The 25299-nt window shown below is 40.3% G+C and overlaps 1 protein-coding gene across 8 annotated transcripts in view; it reads right to left on the reverse strand.

The window, feature by feature from the left end:
- st3gal3b (ST3 beta-galactoside alpha-2,3-sialyltransferase 3b) overlaps positions 1-25299 on the reverse strand; it is a 45416-nt gene that overhangs the window by 14577 nt on the left and 5540 nt on the right. For 5 of the 8 annotated variants that reach the window (XM_044367806.1, XM_044367805.1, XM_044367807.1 and 2 more), the window contains exons 3-10: positions 20314-20376; positions 19765-19806; positions 18493-18535; positions 17121-17213; positions 13412-13506; positions 7713-7776; positions 7520-7615; positions 7119-7305 (exon numbers count right to left, since the gene is read on the reverse strand). In XM_044367806.1, coding sequence (XP_044223741.1) covers positions 7119-7305; positions 7520-7615; positions 7713-7776; positions 13412-13506; positions 17121-17213; positions 18493-18535; positions 19765-19806; positions 20314-20376 — 683 coding nt within the window. The remainder of the gene's footprint in view (positions 1-7118; positions 7306-7519; positions 7616-7712; positions 7777-13411; positions 13507-17120; positions 17214-18492; positions 18536-19764; positions 19807-20313; positions 20377-25299) is intronic. The other 3 variants (XM_044367811.1, XM_044367810.1, XM_044367812.1) reach the window with 3 other exon arrangements.

A 25299-nucleotide genomic window follows, 5' to 3' on the forward strand; every position in this document is an offset into this window, starting at 1 on the left:
CTGCATTGATTTTCCACATCAAGACCAGTTTGCTTGTCATGGGGAGTACATAAGTAGTAAACTACAACAAGTAAACTAATCTAAACTAAAAAATAATCCTGATGATGGCTGGGCTCGGGTTTGGAGACTAATTAAAAGGAAGCCTGTGTTACAGTCTGGAGCTATGGAGTTTGAAAGATATGGGCATTTACAAGGAAGATAGTTGCATTATGGAAAGTGTAGGATCCAGTGTTTTTGAGTATGACCCATACTGGAGACTAAAAGTCAATATACCTCATTCATTCTTTTATCTTTTACAAGTCCCCCAACTTTATAGAGTCTAATGCTTAGTCACTTGAATCCCCCTTTAATGCATTTCAGAGCATACACTAATACCATAAAACACTCAAGTTTCTCAGTATTTGTCTTGTAATTTCACAGATGTAGGAATATCACAGCCATACAAAACCATCACCAAAGGAGCTTAATGCTCAGGATTAGAGCAAGACAAGACAAATTCAAAGGGTTACGAGAAAACCTACTGTAAGCCAATAGAAGTGAAGGATAAAACAGATGGAAAAAGTATGTGAACTGAGAGATAAAGACGGATAAGGACAATGAGAAAAGGGGTACTGAAATGGAAAATGTACAACATTTTAAAATGCTAAACTACATACCTATGCCATGACTAATGGTTAGTGGTGGTGAAAGACTTAAATTAGAGTGGATATATACATGATGACATACATCACTTTACAGTGGCATAAAACTGAAAAATATACTTCAGTTGCACTTTCACTCAATCCCCAAATTAGAAACAGCTTGGTTTATAGCCTAGTCTTATCCAACTTTGCATTTATAGTTTTAAATGTGGTTTGGTTTCAGTGTGGCTTAAAGCTCAAGCCTATAACTCACCTTTAAACTGAAATGTTTCTCTGTATTGAGTAAAGCAGCCCCTCAGGAGCTATTAACTGAGCTTCAGTCTCCGAGTGCAAAAGTGGAGCACTGAACAGGACTGTAATATGAGGGGAAAGAGAAGAACAAAATGTTTCACATCTGCAGGGTTTTCTACAGGTGGCTATGAATCCCTTCGATGTCAACAAACAAAACCAAACTTCAGTTTTGTGGCCACAAGCAGTGAAGCCCGACCATCTTGTCACCAGTTACAGTATGGCTGATTTCAAAGGTCTTATTTAGTACTCTCTGGAATAATCTCATAATATCCTTGAAATTAGGGAGTTGTCCTTTCTTAGGCAGCTATCATAAAATTAGTCTCTATCTGGGTTCTTCAGTCCTTTAAACCACTCTCTAAGGATGTGATTGTGTTTGATGTTTACGGAGCAGACGACTCAACCGAGATGGACTTGATTCCCGGAAGGTAGACTTAAAGCAATTTAGAAACAAAAACGGCAGCCCCAAACTGCTAACAATCACAATTAAGGTTGTCTGGAGGTCATTAGCACTGTGTACATGTTGGACCTTTGAGTTTTACAAGTTGCAATGTCTCACCACACAAATGCTCCACTGAGAAGGAAGCATTTCAGAAGGAATGTTTGAAATGAGAGAGGCTTTCCAAAGTAGGTGGTAAATATGAGGTGCACAGTAGAGGGTTATAGTTCGTAAGCTTCAGAGAAGTAAAATTCTGGACAGCTTTGGTGATTTTATTCCTTTTGTTAGCCAGGAATCTGAAGCATTCGCCAATTTGCTTTTGCTTTTCTTGACACATACCACAACCTCTGCCCTCGTCAAGGTCATGGTGGTTTCTCTTTTCCTGGCCTCTTGGAGGTTATCCGGTGTGTGAAACCCTTGTCTTCACACTCCCATGACGGCAAACCCAAAAACAGTGTGAACGTTTGACAAAATTGTGACCCTAGGTGGCATATACAAAGATCAGAAGGCTATTGCTCCATTGGCCCACTGGCAGAGTCGGTATTTTGTCCTGCTGTTGGCTTTTTACAGTAATACAGTAAAGAAATTCCTATTTCTAGTGACTTATTTTGATACCTTAAACTTATATAAATACTTAATTACCCAACATCAATTGCATCCATCAGAACACAATACTAAAAGGAACCCAGTGTACTGGCTTGAGTGTTAATCATCTCTTTCTAGGAAGGTGACTCATTTGTGAAACACAACACCCATGGTAATCAGTGACATCCGGACCCTATGTTAGTCACTTGGTTCATGTTCAAAATCCATGTTTACAAGTATGTAAATGTTTATGAATGCATGTATGCATGCTACTTTAGGCTTCTGCACAGATGTTTGGGCTTAAAAAAGAGCCATATAGCTGTTATTTCTGTCTAGCGGTGCATCCTCAATGATAAAGTTACAATAAACCTATTGGCTACAATGACATGTCTATAAACTGGAAAACCTCAGTGTAACAATAGGGAATCCTTCATAACAAAATTCTGGCTAGAGGAAGTTGAATCGGACATTTCTCAGTGATGTGGCGCAACTTTAATGTTCTTCCAAACTGGCTATTTTAGTAATTCCCTGCACACTTCATTTCTGGCATTGCCTGAGAGATGTGCAGTGTTTATGAAATATTGGCTTCATCACAATATTATGATACTTTTGAGTAAGAACCCTGGCTGAATTTCTATTAAAGGAGAAGTACTCTCTTCCTCAAATTGTCTCCATCCATCATTTATCTCTCTTGCCTGCAGAGCGCAGGGAGAGCTCCTGTAAACAAACAGCAGAGATAGAACACCGACACTCCACCTTCGAACCCCGTGTTTACCACCGGCTGTATATCCTTCACTGGCTCTGTTTGAAAATATCCCCGCATATACAAACAACTGTGGCTGTGTGTGCATGAACCATGAGCGCGTGCTGTGCATGAGGGCAAAATCAAAATTAGACACGTAGGAAAAAGACAACAATCTGCAGAATCATGTTTGAGCACATTTGTAAACAGCATGTAACTGGGCAATCAACCTGGCTGCGGTGTCTGTGGGGTCAGACTTTCAAGTAGAGTGACAAAGTTGAGTCGTAATCATGCCGACCTGCTGTAATGAGGGATTAGGGAAGTTAAAATCCTTGTGATGCTGTAGTATGGTAATTGTATATGTAGTAGAGGACTTCACTGATCTACGATGCCGGACACGCTCACGGAGAGAAGCCTAGAATCTGATCAGGACCGAGGTTGAGTTCCCAAATCTGAACTTGGTCTGAATTTTACCCTGAAGTTTATGACTCGTGCGTGTGAGCATACGAGGGAGAGTGAGTGGGAGGTTGTGTGTGTGTGTTTGTGAGAGTGTACGAAACACTAAATAACAGATTGGGAAATTGCCTCGCTAATTTGAATTCTGCTCAGCCATCCAAGACTGTGCTGTAGGCATCTAAAAAGCCACAATAGCGCAGGAGAGACAAGCACACTGACCACTGACTAGATGAGTCACTTGCGGCTACACAACTGCGTACCACCCACTAACCTTTTAAAGAAATACACTTGCTTTCATAACCACTGAAAGAGAGTGAAAAGGTTTTGCATCCCCTCCAGCTGGGAGTGTACAGGTTACACAAAGAAAACCCTGCTGGACTAACAGATGTAAAAGCTGCCAAAGGACAACTGTGCCAAGTTACATTAAGGCTCTCTTTCTCTCTATCTCGGATGGACTAAATGGATAGGGCGATGGGAGAGATGCTTTCTACTAAGTGAAGTTAACCTGCTTCATATTTTAAAGTATGCACTACCACTCCCTGAACCAAATGCGTCTGTAACAGCTGTCAGTGTCTTTTATTGATGTAGATAATTGATGTTGTCAGGTCATAAGTGGAAAGAAATATGTAAAATAAAAATTTAAAAAAAGAAATATGAGTCACTGTTGCTCTAAATGTATCCCTGAGTGCACAGAATGCACATGTACATACACACAAGAGCACCTCCTAATGTTTATGTTTCCACTGCATTAGTCTATGCTGGATGTGAGTCACATACAATGAAGCTAGGATACCAGTCTTTTAACAGGACTTCAGTTCCTTTCATGTTGCTGCTAAGACTTAAAATCCACTTTCCATAGTAAACAGATATTGTTGCCCTGGTAACAAGTTTTCTTATTTCTTCATTTCCCACTGCTTTTCCAGCTACTTATGTAGCTACCAAAATCTACTTGCCAGTTGCTTTCTATGTATGAGAAAACAAAACAAAAGAAAACAAAAAAATTAACCAGACACCTGTTATTTAATATACATATACAACTGTCAAATGACAGCACAGAGGGAGGCCTACAGTAAGTAACACCTGCTCACACTCATAACAACACCTACCACAACCAAGCATCTAATGGAACAATAGCAGGCACTAGAGAGAGCAACACAACTCATCACACTCAACTGGTCCAAATGGTTTAAACCAACTGACCAACACTGCCATCCTTGGAGCCCGGACTCTAACTAAAAAGGCTAAAAATGGTGTTCAGTCTTTTGGAATCATTGTTGCTTTTTATGTGATATGTGTCTATGTATGATGTTAGGGAAGCATGATATCCTGATATTTTCTAAGTCATTTTGGCTGATTGCCGATGCCGATATACACACTTTTTATTCACCTGGCTGAAGAGACTATTACACATGCAATCACAGATTGTACTAAGTATGATCAAGAAAGACAGTATATGAAGGAAGAACTTAGGAAGAAGCACAGCCAGGCCGCGGAGGAGAAGGTGACGAATTGGCCTGTCATATTGGAAGAAATCTTCATTTCGGGCCAATGCCAATAATTAATTTTAAAGTCTTTACTGGCCAATACCAATGACGTGCCAATATTATCGTGCATCCCTGTATGATGTTAAAACTATGAGCTGAGTCTATCTACAACATTGGACCCAAAAGTCAAGTGGTTATTAAAGTGGAGTAAATTGCACAGGAAACATGGACATAAGGTGATGTGTGTTAATTGAGGTGTGTTTATATGACAGTAAATTAACTCCTGCATGCGTATAAAACAGACTATCCATAGGTCAAATACAGGTGCTTGCACATCTGTCAGTTCTCTTCTGCCATATTATAATCAAGGCACAAACCAACCTGATTTTTAACCCATGAGAAACATTCTTCCTTCCTAAGCAGATCAAAGAGGGCTGAGTTGGACGCCAGGGGCCAGATCAATTATCCCAAGCAGCCATTTCCACTGTCCTCTCCTTCTGACACACTAGAAAAATCTGGGCCCTATCAAAGGCTGAAGGGGGCCATCAGCCAGCCAACCAAGCTATTTTCCTCCATTTTACTTTACCGTTACCTTGCACTGCTCATTTTCTTTTCCCCAGCTATTATCCCTTTACTCGGTTTCACTTCATCCTTCCCATTCATCTTTCCTCTATCCTGCCTTGTGCTTTAATCCACCTTTGCACCATTACTTAGTTTCAGCTTGACACTGCATGCCCTTTCCATCCCCTATTGTAACAGTATTGTCCTTTCCTCTTTTTTTGTCCCCCTTCCTTAACTCATGACTCTTGTATTATGACAAATGTCACCTTGTAAAAATTCCAGCTGGCAGCTGGTTGCTGAAAGTCAAACAGCTGTGCTGGAAAATAAAGCAGGTTTCCCCAGTCTTGGGTTGCCCAATTAGACAGAAGCATCCTCCACCAAAAATGAGGGGGAAAAGGAGTTAAGCTTTTCTGCCTGTAAGGAACTTGCCATTAAGGACTGTACAAGTGCTTTTGCATGGTTTAGCCCATTTACTTAAGCTTCACATAACTATATTTGCAACTTCTCCGTCTTCCTGCAATAAATTACTTTACCTACATTTGGCAAACACTTTTGTCCAAAGCGACTCACAATAAATCCATTCAAACTCAAAGGTCTGTCTGGGAAAACACATTTACAAATCTTAAACACTCTATGCTTTGGAAAATGATCAGAAATTGTCTGAATTCATAAACATTTGTAGTAAATGAGCAAAAGCATGTAAAAAGAAAACTGGAATGGTCCTTTAAAAATGATTTTTTATGACTCTATGAAGGGCTTTTAATACGTAACCCCATTGTCTGGGAGTTGAATGGACTCAAAATAATCTCAGTCCAAGAGATACTAGAGACTGTTCAACAAGAACAAAATGAAAGTGCTTACATGAGCTTTTTAATGACAAAGGAAAGAGAGGACATAGGAGCCATTAAAATGACCCTCTGTAACACTTAGAGATAAGGGAAAGACAGTTCTGTCTGTCAGTCAGACCCTGCTGATTAAGAGGCCAATTCACAGCTTGTCATAGAACTGTGGCAATCATAAAGTTTCAAAGGACATCCAAAAGAGCTGTTAGAAGGAAAAATTATAAGTGAATTGGTAAGACAACATCCAAACGAGCCCAATGGGAGAATACAGGTTAAGAGGGTAATTTACTTTTTAACAATGTAAGTCAGGGGAAATGGCAACATAGTGTGAAGAAAATTCACTATGTTGCCAGAGAAAGAAGGAAAAAACTCAACTGTCCTTTCCACGTTAAGCATTTAAACCATCTAAAACATCCAAACTATATAGTAGACAGTCATGTTGTCCTCTTAACCCCTTTACAAAAATGGCTTACATTTCCAAAGGAAGGAATGTACAGTATGTGATCAGAGGTTGGGCTGCTATGCTCTGCTAAAAAAAAAAAAAAAAAAAACCCACATAACTCAGATACTCAAAACACATTTAGACACCCAGAAAAGTAGAAATTTTCGGTACAGTATTGTAATCCAGTTGGGTGCTGGTCAATTGCAGGTGTAATGTGAAAGAATGCTAAATAAGAAAGGGAGCATGATGAGACAGAACTTGCAAAAATGTTGAAATAAATGAGAAAAAAAAGCTTTTACATGGGCCTTTGCTGTGTGTCAAAACCAGTTTTCATTTTGGATTTAATCACGTTTGGACATACTTTTGAAGTATTTCTGACGTGTATGTAAATCTGTCAGCTGTGAGTCACCAGTCCTTTATCTTTTGTGACTGTGCGACTCCCCAAAAAATCTGTAGTGGCTGACCAACTTGATATTTGCAAACTACTGTGAACCTCAAAGGAATATAAGAATGCCAAATGGTAAATTAACACTGCCAACAGTCAAACATGGCACAATCTACACAAAAAAAAGTCTTAAACCAGCATTAGTGGGGTTAAAGATGTTCATTTTTTATAAATTATTCAAATATATCCTTACCAGTTTCTCCTTGAAGACCATCTGTCTTAGCCACTTGAAATCCAGTGGTTTGAAAGCGGAAAAAACAAAAAGCGAGTCTTTTTCATAGTTTTCAGGCTTCTGAATAGCTCCCTCGGGATAAGTAATCCGCAAGGTAGTTTTGGTCCCTACATCCCTGCTGTAACCAGCTACTGGAGCTTCATTCAGCCTGTGAGGAAAGAAGGAGTATTAGTGAGTGAAAGTTGACTTTTAGAAAAGTCAGAAAAGACCCATAACACCGGGAATAAAGTACCTGGGATGTGGTTAAGTTACATTTCATCAACTATGTGCACTTAAATAGTGTTCTTTAAATGAATCTGTGTTGCGTGACAAAATGCTCAGACATTCTTCACAGTGTCTTTGTCATGAGAGAATCATCTCACCTTACGACGACATCATAGTCATCGATACGGGAGCCCAGAGACTTGTTGTACAGGATACCCCCGTTGCCCACAATGATGCATCTCTTACAGCTGAGACTGTAAGGCAGGAGGGTCAGAGATTAGTAGTATTAAGAAATGATGGATAGACAAAACGGGATTTCCTGTTGATGTGTGGGAGAGTAGCAATAATTACCTGTCCAGGTCATCTCCAAGTCCGTAATTTTTGGTGGCAGTTAAAATGCTGTCGATGACTCTCTCTGCAGAGGGAAAAAAGAAAGAACCATTACATTTAGTTGTAACCCACACTGCATTTTGGTTCACAACATTAAAAATGTACTTCTTACATGAGCATGCTAAATATAGATATTTGAGTAGGTTACTTTATTGCACTGAACAGTTTGTGTATAAACACATTAGTGGATTAATTGCTTTCTTGGCAGTGAAGGGGCAACTGAATTTATACAACTAGTGTCAAAGTCTGTATTTCGTAATTTGTTACCAGAAAATGTGCTGTTATCACCATAAGCATTAACTCTTTATGAAGCAGTACATCAGATTGGATGGTAGAACAAGGTCAACTCTAATATTGAAATAATGGGATATTTGCAAAGCCAAAATTAAGGAAATTATCCTTCAAAAGATCAACAAACTGCCTAAGACTTCACCACACCACTAGAGGTACAGCAATCTAGGTGGTCTTAAGAGGAGTTGGAGGAGAGAACACACCTCTCCGTTTATTCAGTTACAGATAAGGAGTGAAACCAAAGAAATAGCGGTGATGGGATTATGGAGGGAAAAAAGCTGTTGAGTTCTTGACAGGAGTGAATCTGGGAAGGAAGAGACATACAGGGTTCAAGATGATATGTGTGTATATGTAGAAACTCTCCCATAAAAGCACTCAGAGAGGAATGCTGTTTTCAAACAAGCACATTCTCCTGGTTAAGTGGGCGATGTTGAGCTTGTCTCTCTGCGTGGCTAGCACCCTTCTGATCGCAGGGTGAGAAACGGAGATGTTTAGCCATAGCGCACATTCCTGCCATGTTCTAGGGGGCATTCTGCTGGAGTCATGCTTCCAGCATTACATATTAAACATATTTGTATCTTCTCCTGACCTTTTTTAGGCCTCTCACACTAATTCAAATATCATGACATCCCAATATACAGATTCCATTACAGCATCTACTTTCCTTGATCCACGTTACATTTGTGGTAATACGGAAGCACCATAGAAGGACTACTTGAATGATAATACTGTGATGGCAATTAATCAACCTTTATTTATCTGCATCCCACATGGAAACACACAGTCAACACGTGTCATGTTTTTAAAAAATGAGTGGCATTTTCATTACCCTCTCTACTTCACTTAATATAATCACCATATAGCACATAGCCTGCCAAGGGGGGCCAAGAGAAACAGCAAAAGTGAGAGTAAGGGAGAGTGAGAAGAAAAGAGTTTAGACTGGGGCCTCAAAGCAGTTTGTAAGACATATTACAGCCCCATTCACCCTGGCTAACGATCCTAATGATTAACCTGCTGAGGAGAGGCGAGCAAAGCAACAGCCCATTGTTTGGATGTGGTGTCGATGTCTGGCGTCAAGCACCACCCCGAGCAGCGTAAACACAAGGCTGAGGACCACACCTGAATCCAAGCGGGTGAAAAGTGAAAGATCACAATGGGCAGGACTCTCTTCCAGAGGACGACATGGAAGCTAATTGTTATAAGTACCCGGGATAAACATTTCAGCAAAGTATGTCTCGTGGTGCAGCTAAAGATGAATGGCTGTAGGTCCAGACATTAGTTACAACACTGCGCTTGAATGACAAAAATCTTTACTGGTAACATCAAGGAAGCTTGGAAGCATCATATAACACATAAACACAGACACATTGTTGGGAAGAGTGTAGTCTAAACAATATAAAAGAATCACATGATGAGAGAATGGTATTTGTTAGGCTTGCACTTAAAATAGGCTTTTGATTCAACGGCAATTGCCATGGTGAGAAAGAAAAAAAGAATAACTACAATTTCTACATTTCTAGCTGAATCATGTGTCCTCCTAAGAGTATGTTAAGTTGCGCAAAGGTGTGGATGCTTCTTCTGCAAATTATTTGCATAGGAAATGTTGCAAAGAATTGCTGCAACTACAAATTGCACTTGCACTCGTTACAAAGAACATAAACCTCTCATTTCTACATGCACATTAAAAGTGTGATCATGTGACTTAGGTAGAGCTCATGGAAACAGTATACTCTGGGTATGTTACAGCAATTGTATTCATAATCAAAATAAATAAAATATTGGTATAATCTGCGCTCTGCTAAATTAAAACCTGATTTATGTTAATATCTGTCACCAACAACTGATAGTATGAAACACTGTGCAGGAGCTGCTCTTACAGGTATCTAAATCTTTTTAGTCAACAGAGGTGGAGGGTGAGACAAGTGAATTCCATCTCTCTGCATCCTCTAACGTGACGGCAGTATCATTCTGGGGACTTCATGCAATGTGGGTACTATCATTATCTGAAAAGTTAACATCAGGTTTTGCACAGGTACAAAAGCTTCTCTAATCTTGTTCCGCTCATCTTCCAAGTGTTACACACCACTAAAGGCAAACGATAACAAGCCTGGAGTTCCACTGAACAGACCATTTGAACCACTCCACTTCACTCTAAACCTGCCTCTTCACCGCACTGTGTCCTTCTTACCAACAAGTTTCCCTGAAATAGCACATGAAGCATTGCATTTTGTACCTAAGCAGCGGTTTTCCAAAACTGACTCAATTTTCACGAGCTGTAATATAAAATGTATCCACTTTAACAGTTTATCGATACAAATTACAGTAGTTGGTAATGATACTGTACATACCTGTCAACCTAACTGTAATGATAAATAGGAAAAAGCTGATGAATACTACCAAACACCATTAAAACATTTAATGGTCTTTTAACGCGATCATTAAAGGACCAGTGTGTAGGATTTAGTGGCATCTAGTGGTGAGGTTGCAGATTGATACCCCTCCCCCTTCCCTTCAAAGCCTGTGGCTGCGGAACCCGCGAAAGAGGGAAGGCCCTCTCTAAAGCCAGTGTTTGGTTTGTCCGTTCTGGGCTTCTGTATAAACATGGCGGTGCAACTTAGCAGCCTCCGTGGAAGAGGACCTGCTCCCTATGTAGATATAAAAGGCTCATTCTAAGGTAACTAAAACGCAAAACACCTGTTTTTCAGGTGATTATACACCAATCAAAACATACTTATGAATAATATTATATTCCATTTCTGCAAAGTCTGTTCCACTCGATGCCACTAAATTCTACAGACTGCACTTTCAAAGAATAATATTTAACAGTTTTTGACCATTCAATGGCCAACTGCATCACACAGATCTAACAAGAATGGTTTTTCTCGAGGACAAAGAAAAGAACAACAAAACACAAAAAAAGAAAAAACACCCTAATCCTGTGTGCCAGATATCTCTTGGCAGAAAAAAAAAGTAAAAATAAAACTCCTGCCCTCCACAACTCCATGTTCCTAATTTGGAATCCTTTGTGGTGTTCTATTCAAGATCCACACGTATCATCGCTCCACATGAGTACCACTAAAAGGGAAACCCCACTGCCATCGCAGTCCGTGGAGAAAACAGAAACCAGGTGTAACACTCATACAGGGAGTGCTCCTTTGATAGCAACTGTGACAGTGTGTGTGTGTGTATGTGTGTGTGTGTGTGTTCGTATGACAGCAGAGGACTTGCCAGAGCACAAAAGGTAACATTCACTGTACCTTCTGCTTCTAAGTATTGGAAAATGTGACAGGGCATGTAACTGAAGCCTGATTAATGTTATCTCTTCAGTTCCCACGGCATTGCGCACTGGTTTGATATCTGAAGGGCTGGAGCGTGTTGAGGTCAGGGAACAAGTAAAAGCGTTGTGTGTGGATACATGGAAGTGCTGTCCCGGGAGACTAAAGCTTGTTCAGACTGCAGGCAAATCAGATTTGTTTCTCAAATCAGATCTTTAAGACAGACTGTCTGCACTGTTATTTGAAAGTGATCAGATCAGATTTGTGTGTCCAGAGATCACCAACTTATCTGCATAGGTTGCTGTGTGCTGACAATGTAGCCGTCAGAAACTACGTGTGCTGGTGACGCATCTTTCCGATACAGAAGCATGAGAAATGGAGATCAGTCATGTCAAGTCAAGTGCCAGCACACAATTTATTTCAGCGTCTGTCCACAGACTGTTCTGAGTTGTCGTCCATACCCCTCTGCTAGTAGCAGCATGGGTTCTGCTTAGCTGCTCTGATGCACTTCCGTCCCTCTGGGTTTGACATTGTCGTTGTGTGTCGTGTTGCGAGTGTTGCAAAAGACACTTTGAAATCCGATTTGAGCGGCCAGAGCATCCGAACTGAGACACATATGTAGAAGTCCGATCGGAATCACATTTCAAACCACCTTCAAATGTGGTTTGGATCCAATTTGCAAAAATTGCATTTTGTTTTTTTTCTGTCCAGACTTTCTAAAATCAATCTGGATACAATCTGGATCTGCCAAAAAACAGATTTGGGCTGGCAGTCTGAACAAAGACAAAGTCCCCTGGTCCCAAAATAGAATTCATCTGGCAAACAATTGCACATTACTGTAAAGGTTGTTATATTTAAGGATACAGCAGCACAGCTAAAATTGCAAATAAATTACTAAAAACTGTTCTTATAATCTGGTTTATGGGCATAGTTCAATAAGATTAGTATGAAGTTATGATAATATCAAGAGATGGAGGCTGAGAGCTGGTAAGAGGTAAGGACCAAGTTAAGGCCATATAGCAGGTCAGTGTAATCCTAGTATTTGAAGAGTGAACCCTGCTTTACGAAATCCTCCTTTTTAAATACCCTCCAGCTCAAAGAAAGGACAGTTTTAGGAAACATGTTTTAGTGGTGTGCTCAAGGACTCAAATCAAACAATAACCAAATATAGAAAGTGTAAATTTGTCCATTTGTTGAATTAAAAGACTAATTTTTGGCAACTTACTCTGACATTTTCAATGTCAGGCCTTCCAAGAATAAATCAATAGTGGGAGTTCTCAAATAGTCCCTGCTTAAATTGCTAGTTGATGAGAACATAACTTTGGCAAAAGCTAAAGGTGACTAAATGTACAATGTGATGGATCACTTATCTCACCTGTGTCTTAACTCAGCACAAAACACAATAACAAACCTGAAGCAGGATGTATTCTGCCAAAAACACACAAAGTGGCAGAACATTGGCCACATTCTCTACTCATGAACGATTAGAATGAAATGATGATGAGGAGAGCTTAAAAAGAGCAGGCAATTACTGCTCTTACTTTTAATTACTGCCCAACATCTCTAATTCTTTTCAGCCATTCAATCAGAAAAACAAAATGGCAATTCAGTCTGATTATCAGGCTACAGAAGAACTAGTGTCTTCGAAGATGCAGACAGTGTGTTGAAAGGTCTCACAAGTTACAGTGATGCCACAAGTAGATACAGTATGAGAAGCAAACTGATGTCTGCTGATAAGGAGAGGTGCTTGGCAGCTCTCACTCTTCATTTGGTTTCACCTCCTCTTTTGACCCAGGTGTAATGTTGGCAAACCAGAACAATATTGTAAATTGCATAAATCCTCAAAGCTGAGCTTAATAGCAGTTAAATCAGATAGTTTATTTTGAGATGCCAAGCACTGCTGGCAATAAACACCCTACCAAGCAGCCACTGTTAAGCTCCCACATGGCATCTAAACCCGTAGAAACAGTAGCACTGAGAACACAGGCTCAGAGTTGGCTTTAACACAAGCATGTCTTCCACACCAAATCAAAATGTCTAGTGTTAGTGTTTTCTTTGGAGAGTAAGGTAAATCAAGTAAGCAATATTTCTTACCTTGTGTTTTGAAACCAAATGGAGGTAAGTAATTGCTGACTTTTGCAAGACGCTTGAAGTTCCGATCAAGAAACATGGGTGCTGGTTTCACAAACCTGCAATGAGACACAGGAAAGGAAGGAAAAGGAGGAAAGACAGAAAAAAAAGTTTTATTAGCTGAGACAAAGAACCCACTCTGGTGACAAATATCCTATAAGAATGATCTATTCTAATGTGCATCTCCCCACCACACTTTTTATCCTGTCCAGTAGTGTTAATGTCTTGGGCAAAGTTTAAGGCACACAGTGATAACCAAATTAGCTTGTTCCACTGTCATTAATCTAATGGCATCCCTACTGCTTAAGCTTCCCAAAACAAGCAAAGCCTGCACAAACATTAGCAAGGTAGCTAAAAACTAAAAGGGGTGATACTGAGAGGCAGGGATAGACACAGAAGGCGGCTGCAGTGCATAAACCATCAACATAACCTCTCCACCCAAGCCTAAATCACAGCTGACACACGGTTTTGATAAATCTGCAGAGACAACATACTCATGCCAGAATGCTTTTCCTCAAATGATCTGGGACAAGACTGTTTATACAAACTGAATTAGAGTGGAGGAAGTTACCCCACTTCAGGGGAAGACACACTAAAAAACAATAAGTAACCAGAAAATTCACAAAGGCAAAAATGCCACAGTTTAAACTGCTCCAGCAAGAAGACGGTCATCCTGAGAGAGTTTGATATTCAAAAACACGCCTGTGACCAATGTTTAAATGCTCTGTGAACTATAACTTCCAGCATCGCCTCTTCCTTATCCTGTGTGTCTGTTTTAGTATGTGTGTGTGTCCCACTTTGATTAATTGCAGCTCTAAAATCAAAAGCATCCATTTCCTCTTAGTCACGCCTGCGACCCCAGTGCTGGGCTACGTGCCACTTGTGCGAGTGTGGCTTCAGGATGGATGTGTGTTTTTATGACCTGCTGTCAAGCTGGGGGGGGACACAGAAGGAGAGAGACAAGTCAATCTGGTTGTCTCTCTTCTGATGTTAATATGCATGGAGCTCCTCAGCAGCACTTCTACAAATACAGTTTCATGTCAGACGTAAATGATCATTCAGGAAACACATACACACACACACACTGAGAAGACAACGCCAGGTGCCTTGTAAAGATCTGTTGAGCTGGTGTGTATTATTATGTTTATGAAAGAGACTGTTGCACTGTCTCATTAGCTGGAACCAGACCACCAGTGACTTAACTATTGCATCTTGCTGAGAGGCTGATGATTGGCCGCCCCGCACACACAAATGGTTGCTCTTCTTCACCAAGTATTAATTATGGCTCCCTGAGATGACATCAACTAGCAACGTCATTTTAAACTGTGGAATCAAGAGAGGACACATAAGCATGAACATACTCCCTCGTTTCTCGGCAGGAACTTGGATAGCTTGTTACCATAACAATGCCGTGGGTTCACAAGAAATATGAGGGGCTCTACAGCACAATGACCAAAGATGGCTGACATTATCGGGAGGCCTTCCGGTTCCCTTGTCTCTTTTTCAAGCACTCTAATTGGTCTTTGATACCCTCATTATCCTCCGTCTGTAAAGTATGCGAGCAGAGAGAGACAGACTCAGAGAGGAGAAGCAGTTATGTATGGCTCTCTCTCCTCCTCACATCACCTGACAGGAGCACATACACTCAGAGACTTCTGACCTGCCAAAACAAATGGAGATTCATTGAACCCAAGACTTCTGAGGCCATAAGGGGCTATAAATAACACAGGACCATTGCAAGCCGCTGAGCCCTGACCAACAGTCAGTCACTGACATCCTGACAAAGCAGAGAGACAGGGGGCTGCTTGTTGTTAAATACAAAGTGAGGGTTCCCAAAACAGCCAACAGGCTGGGACGCATTGTACTCATTTCCTTTGCTAGGTCCATCTCTCACTGGCAATATTTTCATAACCGTACCGCTTCAAGTTCACTGCCAACACTTGATTTAGGGGTCCAGTACAAACAGTTTTAGGTAAAACGGAGGGGAGGGGAGGTGTGGAAAATAAATTGGATTCTGCAGGGCAGGGGCTTCAGAGAAGACAAACATGGAGGAAGCAGGAGATGATTAGAGGGAGAGCCACAGGACCTCACTGCTAGAGGTTAAGTAGGTTTTCTCTAACAGCTGAGCAGCACGCCACGCCTATTTACACAAAATGCTAACAAGAACATTTAAATTGATTTGGTTTTTTTCGCGGTAAACTAAATTTTTTGAGATTTTTTTTTAAGAACAAACAAGCAAACAAGATGTTAATTGGTTGACTCTCTTTCGCGGAGGATACAATAAATCACACACTTGGGCACACAAACACAAATACATACAAACACATACACACAGTCAAACTTACAAAAAGTGCAGCATTAATTGTGCTCATTGACCTGTGTGTGACTGGGTTGAAGGTGGTAGTAATCAGTGGGCTCCCAGTGGGGGTTCTGTGTTGTACGGAACTTTGATCCGACACGTGCGGCTGATTAGAGGAAGTCATTACGAGGGAGGACATTTTTAACACGTAGTCTCTCAGATAGGTAGAGGGCAGCTCCACAAAACTGCCTCTTCTGTGTGGTTAAGCAGCGCAGCAATTTACAGCCAACAGTGCAGCTGATGGTGATGTTTAAAGCGGTTTGTGTACAAAAACCCACACCGACAACTCATTCAATACAGTTTATACTGTACATCTTATGTCATAAGCCTTGGATAACCCCACTTAAAGCACTTAGGACAGCATTTTATTAATATGCATTTCCCTTGTAAACAGAGAAAGTACTTTAAAATGTAAAAATATATAAAAGAAAGTAAAGCAAGTTTTATAATATATTGTAATTTATTGCGAAACAGATAGTGATTTTTTTCTTTTAATCTAATGCTTAGAACATCTTCAGGCAATAGATAAATTAGGTTCAATACTCAATGCTTGGAAATAAGTTGGCGAATTTGCCCCATAACTAGGTCAAGTACTGCATTGAAGTCCCACTCGCTATTGTTCAGCAATGTGGAAAATTACCCCTCTATTAGCTTAGCTCCAAGAATGCTAATAGGACAATGTCCTATAGATTGAGCTGAGTTGGGCGGCAAATAGAGGCCCATAATCAAAAGAGTCAGTGACATCGGGCAGGACCGTGGAGGATTCAGTGGACTGTGTGGGCTGGGTACCAGGATGCTCGTGGTGAGTCATGGTATGATGGACAGGAAGTTGGTTTGTGTCGCTCATAGAGAAAGCCTCTAAGGCTCTAGGACTTGATAGGAGAGAGATGGGAGACCTTGTGCTCAGATAACAATGGTTCTGTTGTGTAACAGCGGGATCACAAGGACACAGTCAAGTTTTTGTGATGGGGGAGATGCTGGTAGAAACATGATTGAAAGTGGGGAAGATTGCATAGGAATGTGGGGGCTTCTCTGTTTCTGAGTCAAAACCCTTAAGGCGAGGTTGGCTTGAGAAGTGACATCATGCATCTTGGTATGCTTGAATACTTCGTTTTTGGCTTTTCTCATGCTGACATGCAATTAAAATGATTTGTTTGCAAAACTCCTGAAATTGTATGTGGAGACATTACACTTGTTTGAAGGAGTCTGCTTTGTTCGTTTAGATAAAAGACACTTGAGGACATTCAGTTAATTTAAATGTTGTCTCGTGACATTATGTGTACAAAAAAAGAAAGGGGGGGCGATTTTTCTCACTTAGGATAGATGGCGGTCATCTTGGCTGCTGCGTATCCCAGCTTGCACACTCCTTCGCTGAGGTTGCCATACTTGTATGCCAACTCCGGTGGCCTGCACATTAAAAAAGAGAGGGAGAGATTAATCCAACACATCGTGATAAGTGATTATTAATTATACTGACACATTTTCAACCCTCAAAAAACCGAGCTTGTCAAACAATCTTGCTTGAGAGATAGGGAAAACGGCTTGCTTAGGAAGTTGGAGAACTCAGCAACAGCTCAGTGTATCACCTGTGTGTGGCGAGACAAAGCAGAGGGGCCTTGTAAAAATAATCATACTGACAGGGCTAAAACTAGAACTGCCCGATTACCAGCACGATCATTAATAACTTGATGTATGCCATGAATCTAGTTCAAATAAACAGGGAGAAGGGAGAGAGGCCCAGGTCTGCCAGAGCTGGCAGAGGAAGCAGCTTAACTGGGGCCTGCTTGTACAACATCTGAAGCTCTCCTATGCTAATATAATACATTTCAGTTAGCTGGTAAGTGACTTGGTGAGGTTGAAACCTAGGGGACACCTTCAGAAGGAATGCATTACCAGAGTCACAAAACTAATTCCAGTTTTGAGGTGAATTGCATTCATGTATGCATGTTCTTTAAAGGTGTAGTTAAGGAACACTGTACATATAATGTAAAGAGATGTATCACCCATGTGAAAACCACCTTAAAGTGTGTGCTGACATGGTGCTTGCAGTGTGTGCGCAGAGTGTGGGCAGACATGTCCTGTGAGAGCCAGGGTGGTGATGGCAGTATATGATTATTGGCTGTATGGTAATGTGGGGGGGAGGCCTTATCATGGCAGTTTAGAGCAAGAGTGTCAAACCAATTCAGGGAAATATATACATTTCAACAGACACACTGACACCACGACAGCTGCATAATGACTCAATGTAGCACATTCCCACCCTGACAAACCACAGCTGCTCTGGAATAAACGAGAAAACACTAACTACAACTCAAATCACACACATTTCAAAATGTATTGCTCAGGCCAGCAATCAAATAGGTGCATTTGTCACCAGGTTTTGGTTAGGACTCCAATGAGATGTTAGGTGTTTATTTAAAAAAAAAAAATCAAGTGAGATTAATTTGCTGAAGGTTTACATTTTCATGTTTCATTTTTCCCCATTGATCAATCAGAATCTGTGTGAATAAGTATTTAGTGAAAATAGCTGTAAAACATATCTAAACTAATGGAGTCGACGTCTGACTGGGAATTCAGCTGTTCTAAATATAACAGCTTGGAAAAATCCCACACAGTGTGTGATGGAGAATTGCTTAACGTGCTACATGAAATGACAGGAGTGTTTATTAGAAAAAGATGCACTCACAATTTTGTGTCCAGCTGAAGCAAAAAGCCCTGCTTATCATACACTGGAAAAGAAAGACAAAAACAGAGATGGATATGATCCATTACTAACACAGGTCTACATGGAACATTGTTAGAGAGTATGGCATCATTATACGGTTGGATCATTAGCACTGGTTCAATCTAAGATGTACCATATTGCGCAACTATCAGCTCATTAGCTGTAGTTGTAAACAACCTGTGCTTTTTTTCCATACAGAAAATAAAATAGCAAATGTAAATGTAAAAGCATTAGAATTAAAGATTTGTGAAAAACAAGCAAAGTTAGGAAGAAGCCAGCCAAAACAATCTGTTGAGTTTAAAATAAAGTTAGAAAAGAAGTTAGAGATCACCTATGGACAACCGAAGGGGCAGCCAATAGGTGCCTGGTGAAGCGTTGAGTTAAGGCCATTTAGAAGACAGAAGCACAGAAAACGAGGAGGTAAATATTTATGGTGAGATGAGAACTTTGTCTTGAATTAAATCATTTGAGTATTTACTGCAGGATCTTCTATATTCTATAATGATACTTACATACTTCCATAAAAACACTTAACATTGATTGATGTCTGTCTGTTAAATGCCATGATTACATTGAAATGTCAGAGCGCTACATTTAACATGAGCATTAGCGGAAAGTAGGAAGAGTGCGGTATTGCTCCTGTGGTTGCGGATCTTGTCTTCACAGTGAAGCTGGGGGAGAAAGATAAAGAAAGAAAAAAAAAAACAATGGCAATGTGTGACGGCTGGTTAGGGGAGGATCCAAGCACTGCCCTGGTGGATGAGTACTTTTGCCATAGCAGCCAAGATGAGTGAGTGTGAGTGTGTGTGCATTATGTTTCTGTTGAGAAGCATAAGGCAGCCAGAGGCAACAGCTTTGGAGAAAATTAAAGCAGCGGGGTCCTACTAGTTAGACAAATATTACAATATATGCACCAAAACTCCCGCACACTGCTTCACTTGCCAACCATTTGTTACTGAGCCAAGACAACAGAGGGCAGTGTTGTATCACACTGCAGCTTCATGTGGAGGAGGACTACTGAGCAGATGCTTGATTTCACAATTTGTACCAAATTCAGATTTTTCATCATAATAACAACTTCACTTGTCTTTCAAAAAAAATGCTGATAGTTTTCCACCACAAATGTGGCTGCTGATGTATTGCAGGGTTTTAACAGGTTCTGTAATTTGTTTTAAATGGTTCAGGAACAAAATGGATGGGCAGGGGTTCAGCTGGTTTGGGCTGCAGATGTACCTGAGCCTACTATTCGTCCCGCGGTGATGTCTGTTTCCGACTCTGTAACACAAAAGGGTCAGTTAGCACCGTTTGAGGTCAGTCTGTTATGGCAGCATTGGACTTGAAGATAAAGCCAACTGCAAATGTCAGGCGTAACAGAGTACAAGGAGGAGGAGAAGGCGTGATTAGTAGCTTTAATCCCAGTAGGCTGAATTATAATTCTGATTCTCAGTCTTAATTCAAAGTTGAAAGCCCAATGAAGTGGAAAATTAACTGCAGAAAGCCCCCATTGTGCTTTTGTGATTATTATGATAGTGGTATATTGAGAGTTACCTTTACAGATTGAATGAGTGAATGAGCACAAACAGCTTGGGTAATTAAAAAAAAAAAAGAAAGAAAAAAAAAGATGAATGGTAGATTAAAATGATAAAATGCAAAGCTTTCATTGTTCAGTTAGCAGAGATTTATATTCCATTGGGAGAAAAAAAACCTCTACAGCCCAGTTTTAAAATCACCCGCTTCACAACAGTCACCCAGTATAAATGGGCAGAGTCTCAGTGCCTCTACCTGTTATCCTTTTCACTTCAGCACCTTTAGTCAGGACTACAGGTGTCGCTTCTGCATCACTCTCTGAAAACAAAAGGGGGTTAAGACACTGAAAAAACATCATCACTGTAGAGCTGTGGAAGCAACTATTAACCATACAACTATTCATCAAGACCTAAGTACTCAGAATATTATAAAAAAAATATATATGTTTTCAGTATCAGCTTCAGCAAAACACACACCGCGGCTACGCACAAAAACAGATGCACACAAACGAAAGGCAGACACAGAGACAGAAAGAAACCAAACACATCAAAGGTTTACTGCTAATCCTCCAATGTTTGTCTACCATCACAGCAGTACCACTCAGAGTACTGTAACAAGTCTTATTACAGACTTACAGGACAATGTGGAATATTAACACCCTTTCTGTAAAAAGATGAGTTAACAAAAACAGATAGTCCAACAGTAAATGACTGTGACTTACTCTCAGCACCCTTAAAAATGCTGAGATTTTGACAAGTGCTGCACATTTCTTCTCTACTTATCTTTTCAAGTTGTTAATAATTTTTTTTTTTTAAACTAAAAGGATAAAAGCTGAGGATTCTAATTAACAAGGTTGGCTTGAAACAAAAAACATCTAAAAGGAAGAAAGTTAAAAAATGTCTCCTTCTATGAAAACAATCAGAGGACAGCTGACGTGTCATTTCATCCAAATGCCAATGATTAAGTATGACACTACTACAGAGCCCTCTTCAAATCAGAACAAGGACAAAAAGTGCTCCTTGTGACAAAAAGACAGCATAACATTTCGCCAGAGGCTGCATGTACAACATGCATGCCATGTGAGGGTTTCGTGCAGATCAAATTCCCCAATTAGTAAACCTCAAACTCTGTTCCAGCTGAAACTGTATAGGCGTATCACTGATGACTACAACAGCTCTATAGGACATGAGAAGACAATCCCTAAAGTTGTAAACGAAGCTGGGTGTCAGATATATTCAGAGCACGCTCCTGGAACAGCGGCTGGTCTTACTGCTAACGAAGCACTGAGAGTGACAGGGGGAAAGGGAATCACGTTTTGAAATATCACAGATTATAGATTTATGAGCAAAGCATAAATACATTCTTAAGATCTATTTTAGAAATACATAGAGAGATTCACTATTGAAGAAACAGCTGGATTATCTCATATCATCACAACTGGCGTCACATTTTCATGAGGGGTGAAATTAATAGAGTTGAATGTTATGGCTTGTTGGCTACTGCAAATAGAAAAAAATCTCAGCAGCTTGGCTGGTGGCACACATTCATTTCTCACCCTGCAGGTGTTAATTCCAAGTGTGATTTAACACCCTGAGGTGATGTTCCTGTTACTAGCAGTAAAGTAAACCAATTATAAGCAACTGCGCTGTTAAGAAGCACTGAAATAGAGACTTGAAAGTTGGGAGTGACCACATTACATGCCAGAACTTCAGTGACAGTTGAACCTTGAAGATAATGGGCCTCACACAAGCCTCGGCCAATATTTGAAATGTGTTACATGTGGGCAGACCCTAATCAGACTTGAAAAAGTGATATTGTGGAAACTTGTGTAAAAGAGGCTCAACGCAATGATCATGTTCACACTGAGGTGGATCAATCTGAAAACATTTACTTGTGAAAACAACTTTTTTTCCCCTATTTTTGAAAAAGGTCTTCTGTTCAAAATGCACTGAAACACAAAAACAAAAGAATAGCTTTATCTTTACTTCTTCCTCTTCTATTGGTTTGCAAACAACAAAATTGTACATTGGAAACTTTTTTCACAGATTACTTATAGTGTGTTTCAATAAAGCTGAACACAATGGAATTGTTCTGATATGTTTCTGCAGTCAGACACCTCAACCTCATAAATGCTACCTCGTAACAAGGCTAACACTAACTCCTGCCCTGCTGCACTGACAGTCGATCAAATCCCTGTTTTATACTTGTAAAGTTATCTCACAACTTGAATACAGATCAATGACAACAGCTCTTTTGTTTTGTTGACGTTCGCAATAAGCAGTCGCAGAGAAAGTTTGCTTCGTTAACAAATTAAATATCTGCTCATGTCTGTGCGGGCACACATCATCGCTTGTTCAGCTGCATAATCAGTGCACACAAAACAGCCTGTTCTTTAGGTTAACAGTGATTCAGCAGCCTCTGTGAATTTATGTGGCTGTACAGGCTTTAATGTGATTTCACAGTTGAATGATACAGAGAAAACCGCCAGAGATACAAGTGGCAGCTAACAGGCCTCTATGTGTCAGCAACAGCACTTCTTGACTATGTTAACTGAGAACATTACAATGAGTAGAATTTGGAGACTAAAGCCTCTTTCACACTTAGTTCCTGGTAAATTAGTGGGAAAGCCTTTCAGGCACCGCTAGTGACTTTCACTATTCACACATGCTGCTACATTCAGGAACATTTCTGTCTTGCGCATTTTCACACATGACATGGCAAAAGTTGTGTGTGTAGCGAGTCTGGTTGAGAGAGAGGTGTGGAACAGCGACTGCCAGACCGGAGCAGAGAGTATGAAGTTAGCGGTATAATGTTAGCTGTGAACGTCAGTGCAGTGTGTGTACAGTTTAGGCTATGTGTCAGTGAATAAATGCTCCTGTAACTACATTTAGAGATGTTTCTGGTGGAGCGGCATGTTCATCAGCAGGAGTGACGAGAGCATTTTAAATCCTTAATCACAAACCAGTTTGCCGTCTCTTTTCCATGGATCTGACACCCCATGTCTCCGTTCTCCATATGTCTGCTCACCAAAACTTTACTCTACGCTCCATAAGAGTAGTTAATGTTATGGATATGATTTGTACTGTGATATTAAAAGATAAAATAATGTTAAATGGAACATGATGCTGTGATACTGTCGCACCAAGCACAGACACACAGACTTTTAAAAGAGAGCTTGAGGAGAGGAGACATCGCTATTTTTTGTGTTGTGTTTAAATATTTTAAATAAAATATTCACACTCTTTTGTTAATGTTTATTCACATAATTTTTAATGGTATTGCTTTCATAAAGTCATATCGATTATTCAAATCTCCACGAGATTAAAGATTTTGAATAATCAGCTCGAGCATGGTTCACTGTGTGACAGAGCTTTGAATAATCGATACGGCTTTATGAAAGCAATACTATTAAAGTTATGTGAATTAAGATTTACAAAAGAGTGTGAACATTTCATTTAAAATATTTAAGCATTCAAAAAATAGCAATGTCTCCTTTATTCAGTGGGGTCTTGTGATTGGTTCGCTCGCCCGACGTGAAATCGTCTTTTGTCAGACGGACGTAACCCTTTACGTGCTTGTTCCTGCAATGTTACTGCTTTCAGTCACAACACAGCCTTACTGGCATTTTCCCTGAAATGTAACTAGGTCTTAAGATGGGAAATTGGCAGCACAGATTTAGCTGAATATCGATCCCTGCTCCCATTCACACATGACCTCATCCATGCAGGAAATGTTCCTGAACATTTCAGGGATAGACTGCATGTGTAAAAGGGGCTTAACTAAATTAGGCGGGAAGAAGAGAACTCTATTGTTAAAAGAACAGGTGAATTGGACCGGAGCTGCTCAAACTATAGCCATACAAGAGTCACACACTCCAGCTGCCACAGGAATGACAATGGTAACATGAACCTGGTCTGAAATTCACTCTCTAAATGTAGTGAGGCAGAGTTTAAAAGGTAACCAAATAATAAGTGGCCATAGGAAATTCTGGCATCAGTAAACACCAGCAAAAAGGGGATGTGGCCCAAACCTTCTGGATGTGGTGACCATCTGGTGGATCTGTGTACAGCAGCTGGTTGAGCCTGGCTCCTGTCACAGCCCACAGATACAAGCACCACACACACACACACACACACACACACTTTATACAGGAAGCCAGCTTGTAAATGCATGGGCTTGTTGAAAATACTACTAACACAGAATTGAAGGCTTTGATTCTGTATTGAGTACTGATGGAGTTGGCATCACCACCCTGAGTCATCATATTGCCTAACAGAAACATACTCCCTCTAGCTGACATCAGTGTTGTGAAATGTGTGGAATTGTTAGGGGTGGGAACATTCCTCTTTAAGCCTAAAACTAATCTAAAGTGGTTAGATGTACAAATTTAAAAATCCAAATCCAGTTCCATTACAAAACTTTACCGCCAATATTAAGATATCAAGGACACCACAAGCTGTACGCTTTAGACAGCATGTTGTCCCTCTAGCGAGGCTCTCAATCTGGTTCAAAACACTGGCGTGTGTTTTCTGTGCTACACGCTGCTCCCTGAGCTTGTCTGAAACCATGGGCTTGTTGAAAATACTAATAACACAAAATCGAACGTTTTGATTGTGCATTAGTAAGGCTTGTCATTTAATTTTTTTCCCATTTTCCCTTGTAAGTACCCAGATGTTTTTAAAAGTTTAGACAGATTTTCACCTGGATTTTATATCCCAATGCATCCAAAAGATGTGTTTTCTGCTGCAAGAAGATGAAACTGAGCCCTATTAATAAACATCTACTACATCCAACGAGCAACGAGTACCATGGTACCAAAAGTCTTCATTTATGTATACAATGAGGAAGGGATAAGCCTCTGTATGTTCCATTTGTCCCTGGAGCAGTGACTTAGTCTCTAACACTCAAAGTCAAGAATGAGGAGGAAAGATTATCCAGATTTGATCCTCTCAGTGAAACAGTATAGCTTAGCTGACCAGCGTGGAGGACAGGAGAGACCATCAACATGCTCATCTTTCCCCTTTGAGCCTCTTTAGGCCAAACATCTGGCACCACAGTGCCGCAGAAAGCCAATATCTCTCACTGCAATCAAAGCTCCTCTCCTATTTGTGCTGTTTGAAAAAAACCAGCTCCATTCTTTACATCATGCAGTTATGAAAATAAACCGACTGACAGTACAAGGTTGAAAGCATTTGACTTTGCCGCTTAAAAATTTAGCATGCAAGCATTGAATCTAGATTA

This window comes from Thunnus albacares, chromosome 12 (genome assembly GCF_914725855.1).
Source record: "Thunnus albacares chromosome 12, fThuAlb1.1, whole genome shotgun sequence".
Classification (NCBI taxonomy): domain Eukaryota; kingdom Metazoa; phylum Chordata; class Actinopteri; order Scombriformes; family Scombridae; genus Thunnus; species Thunnus albacares.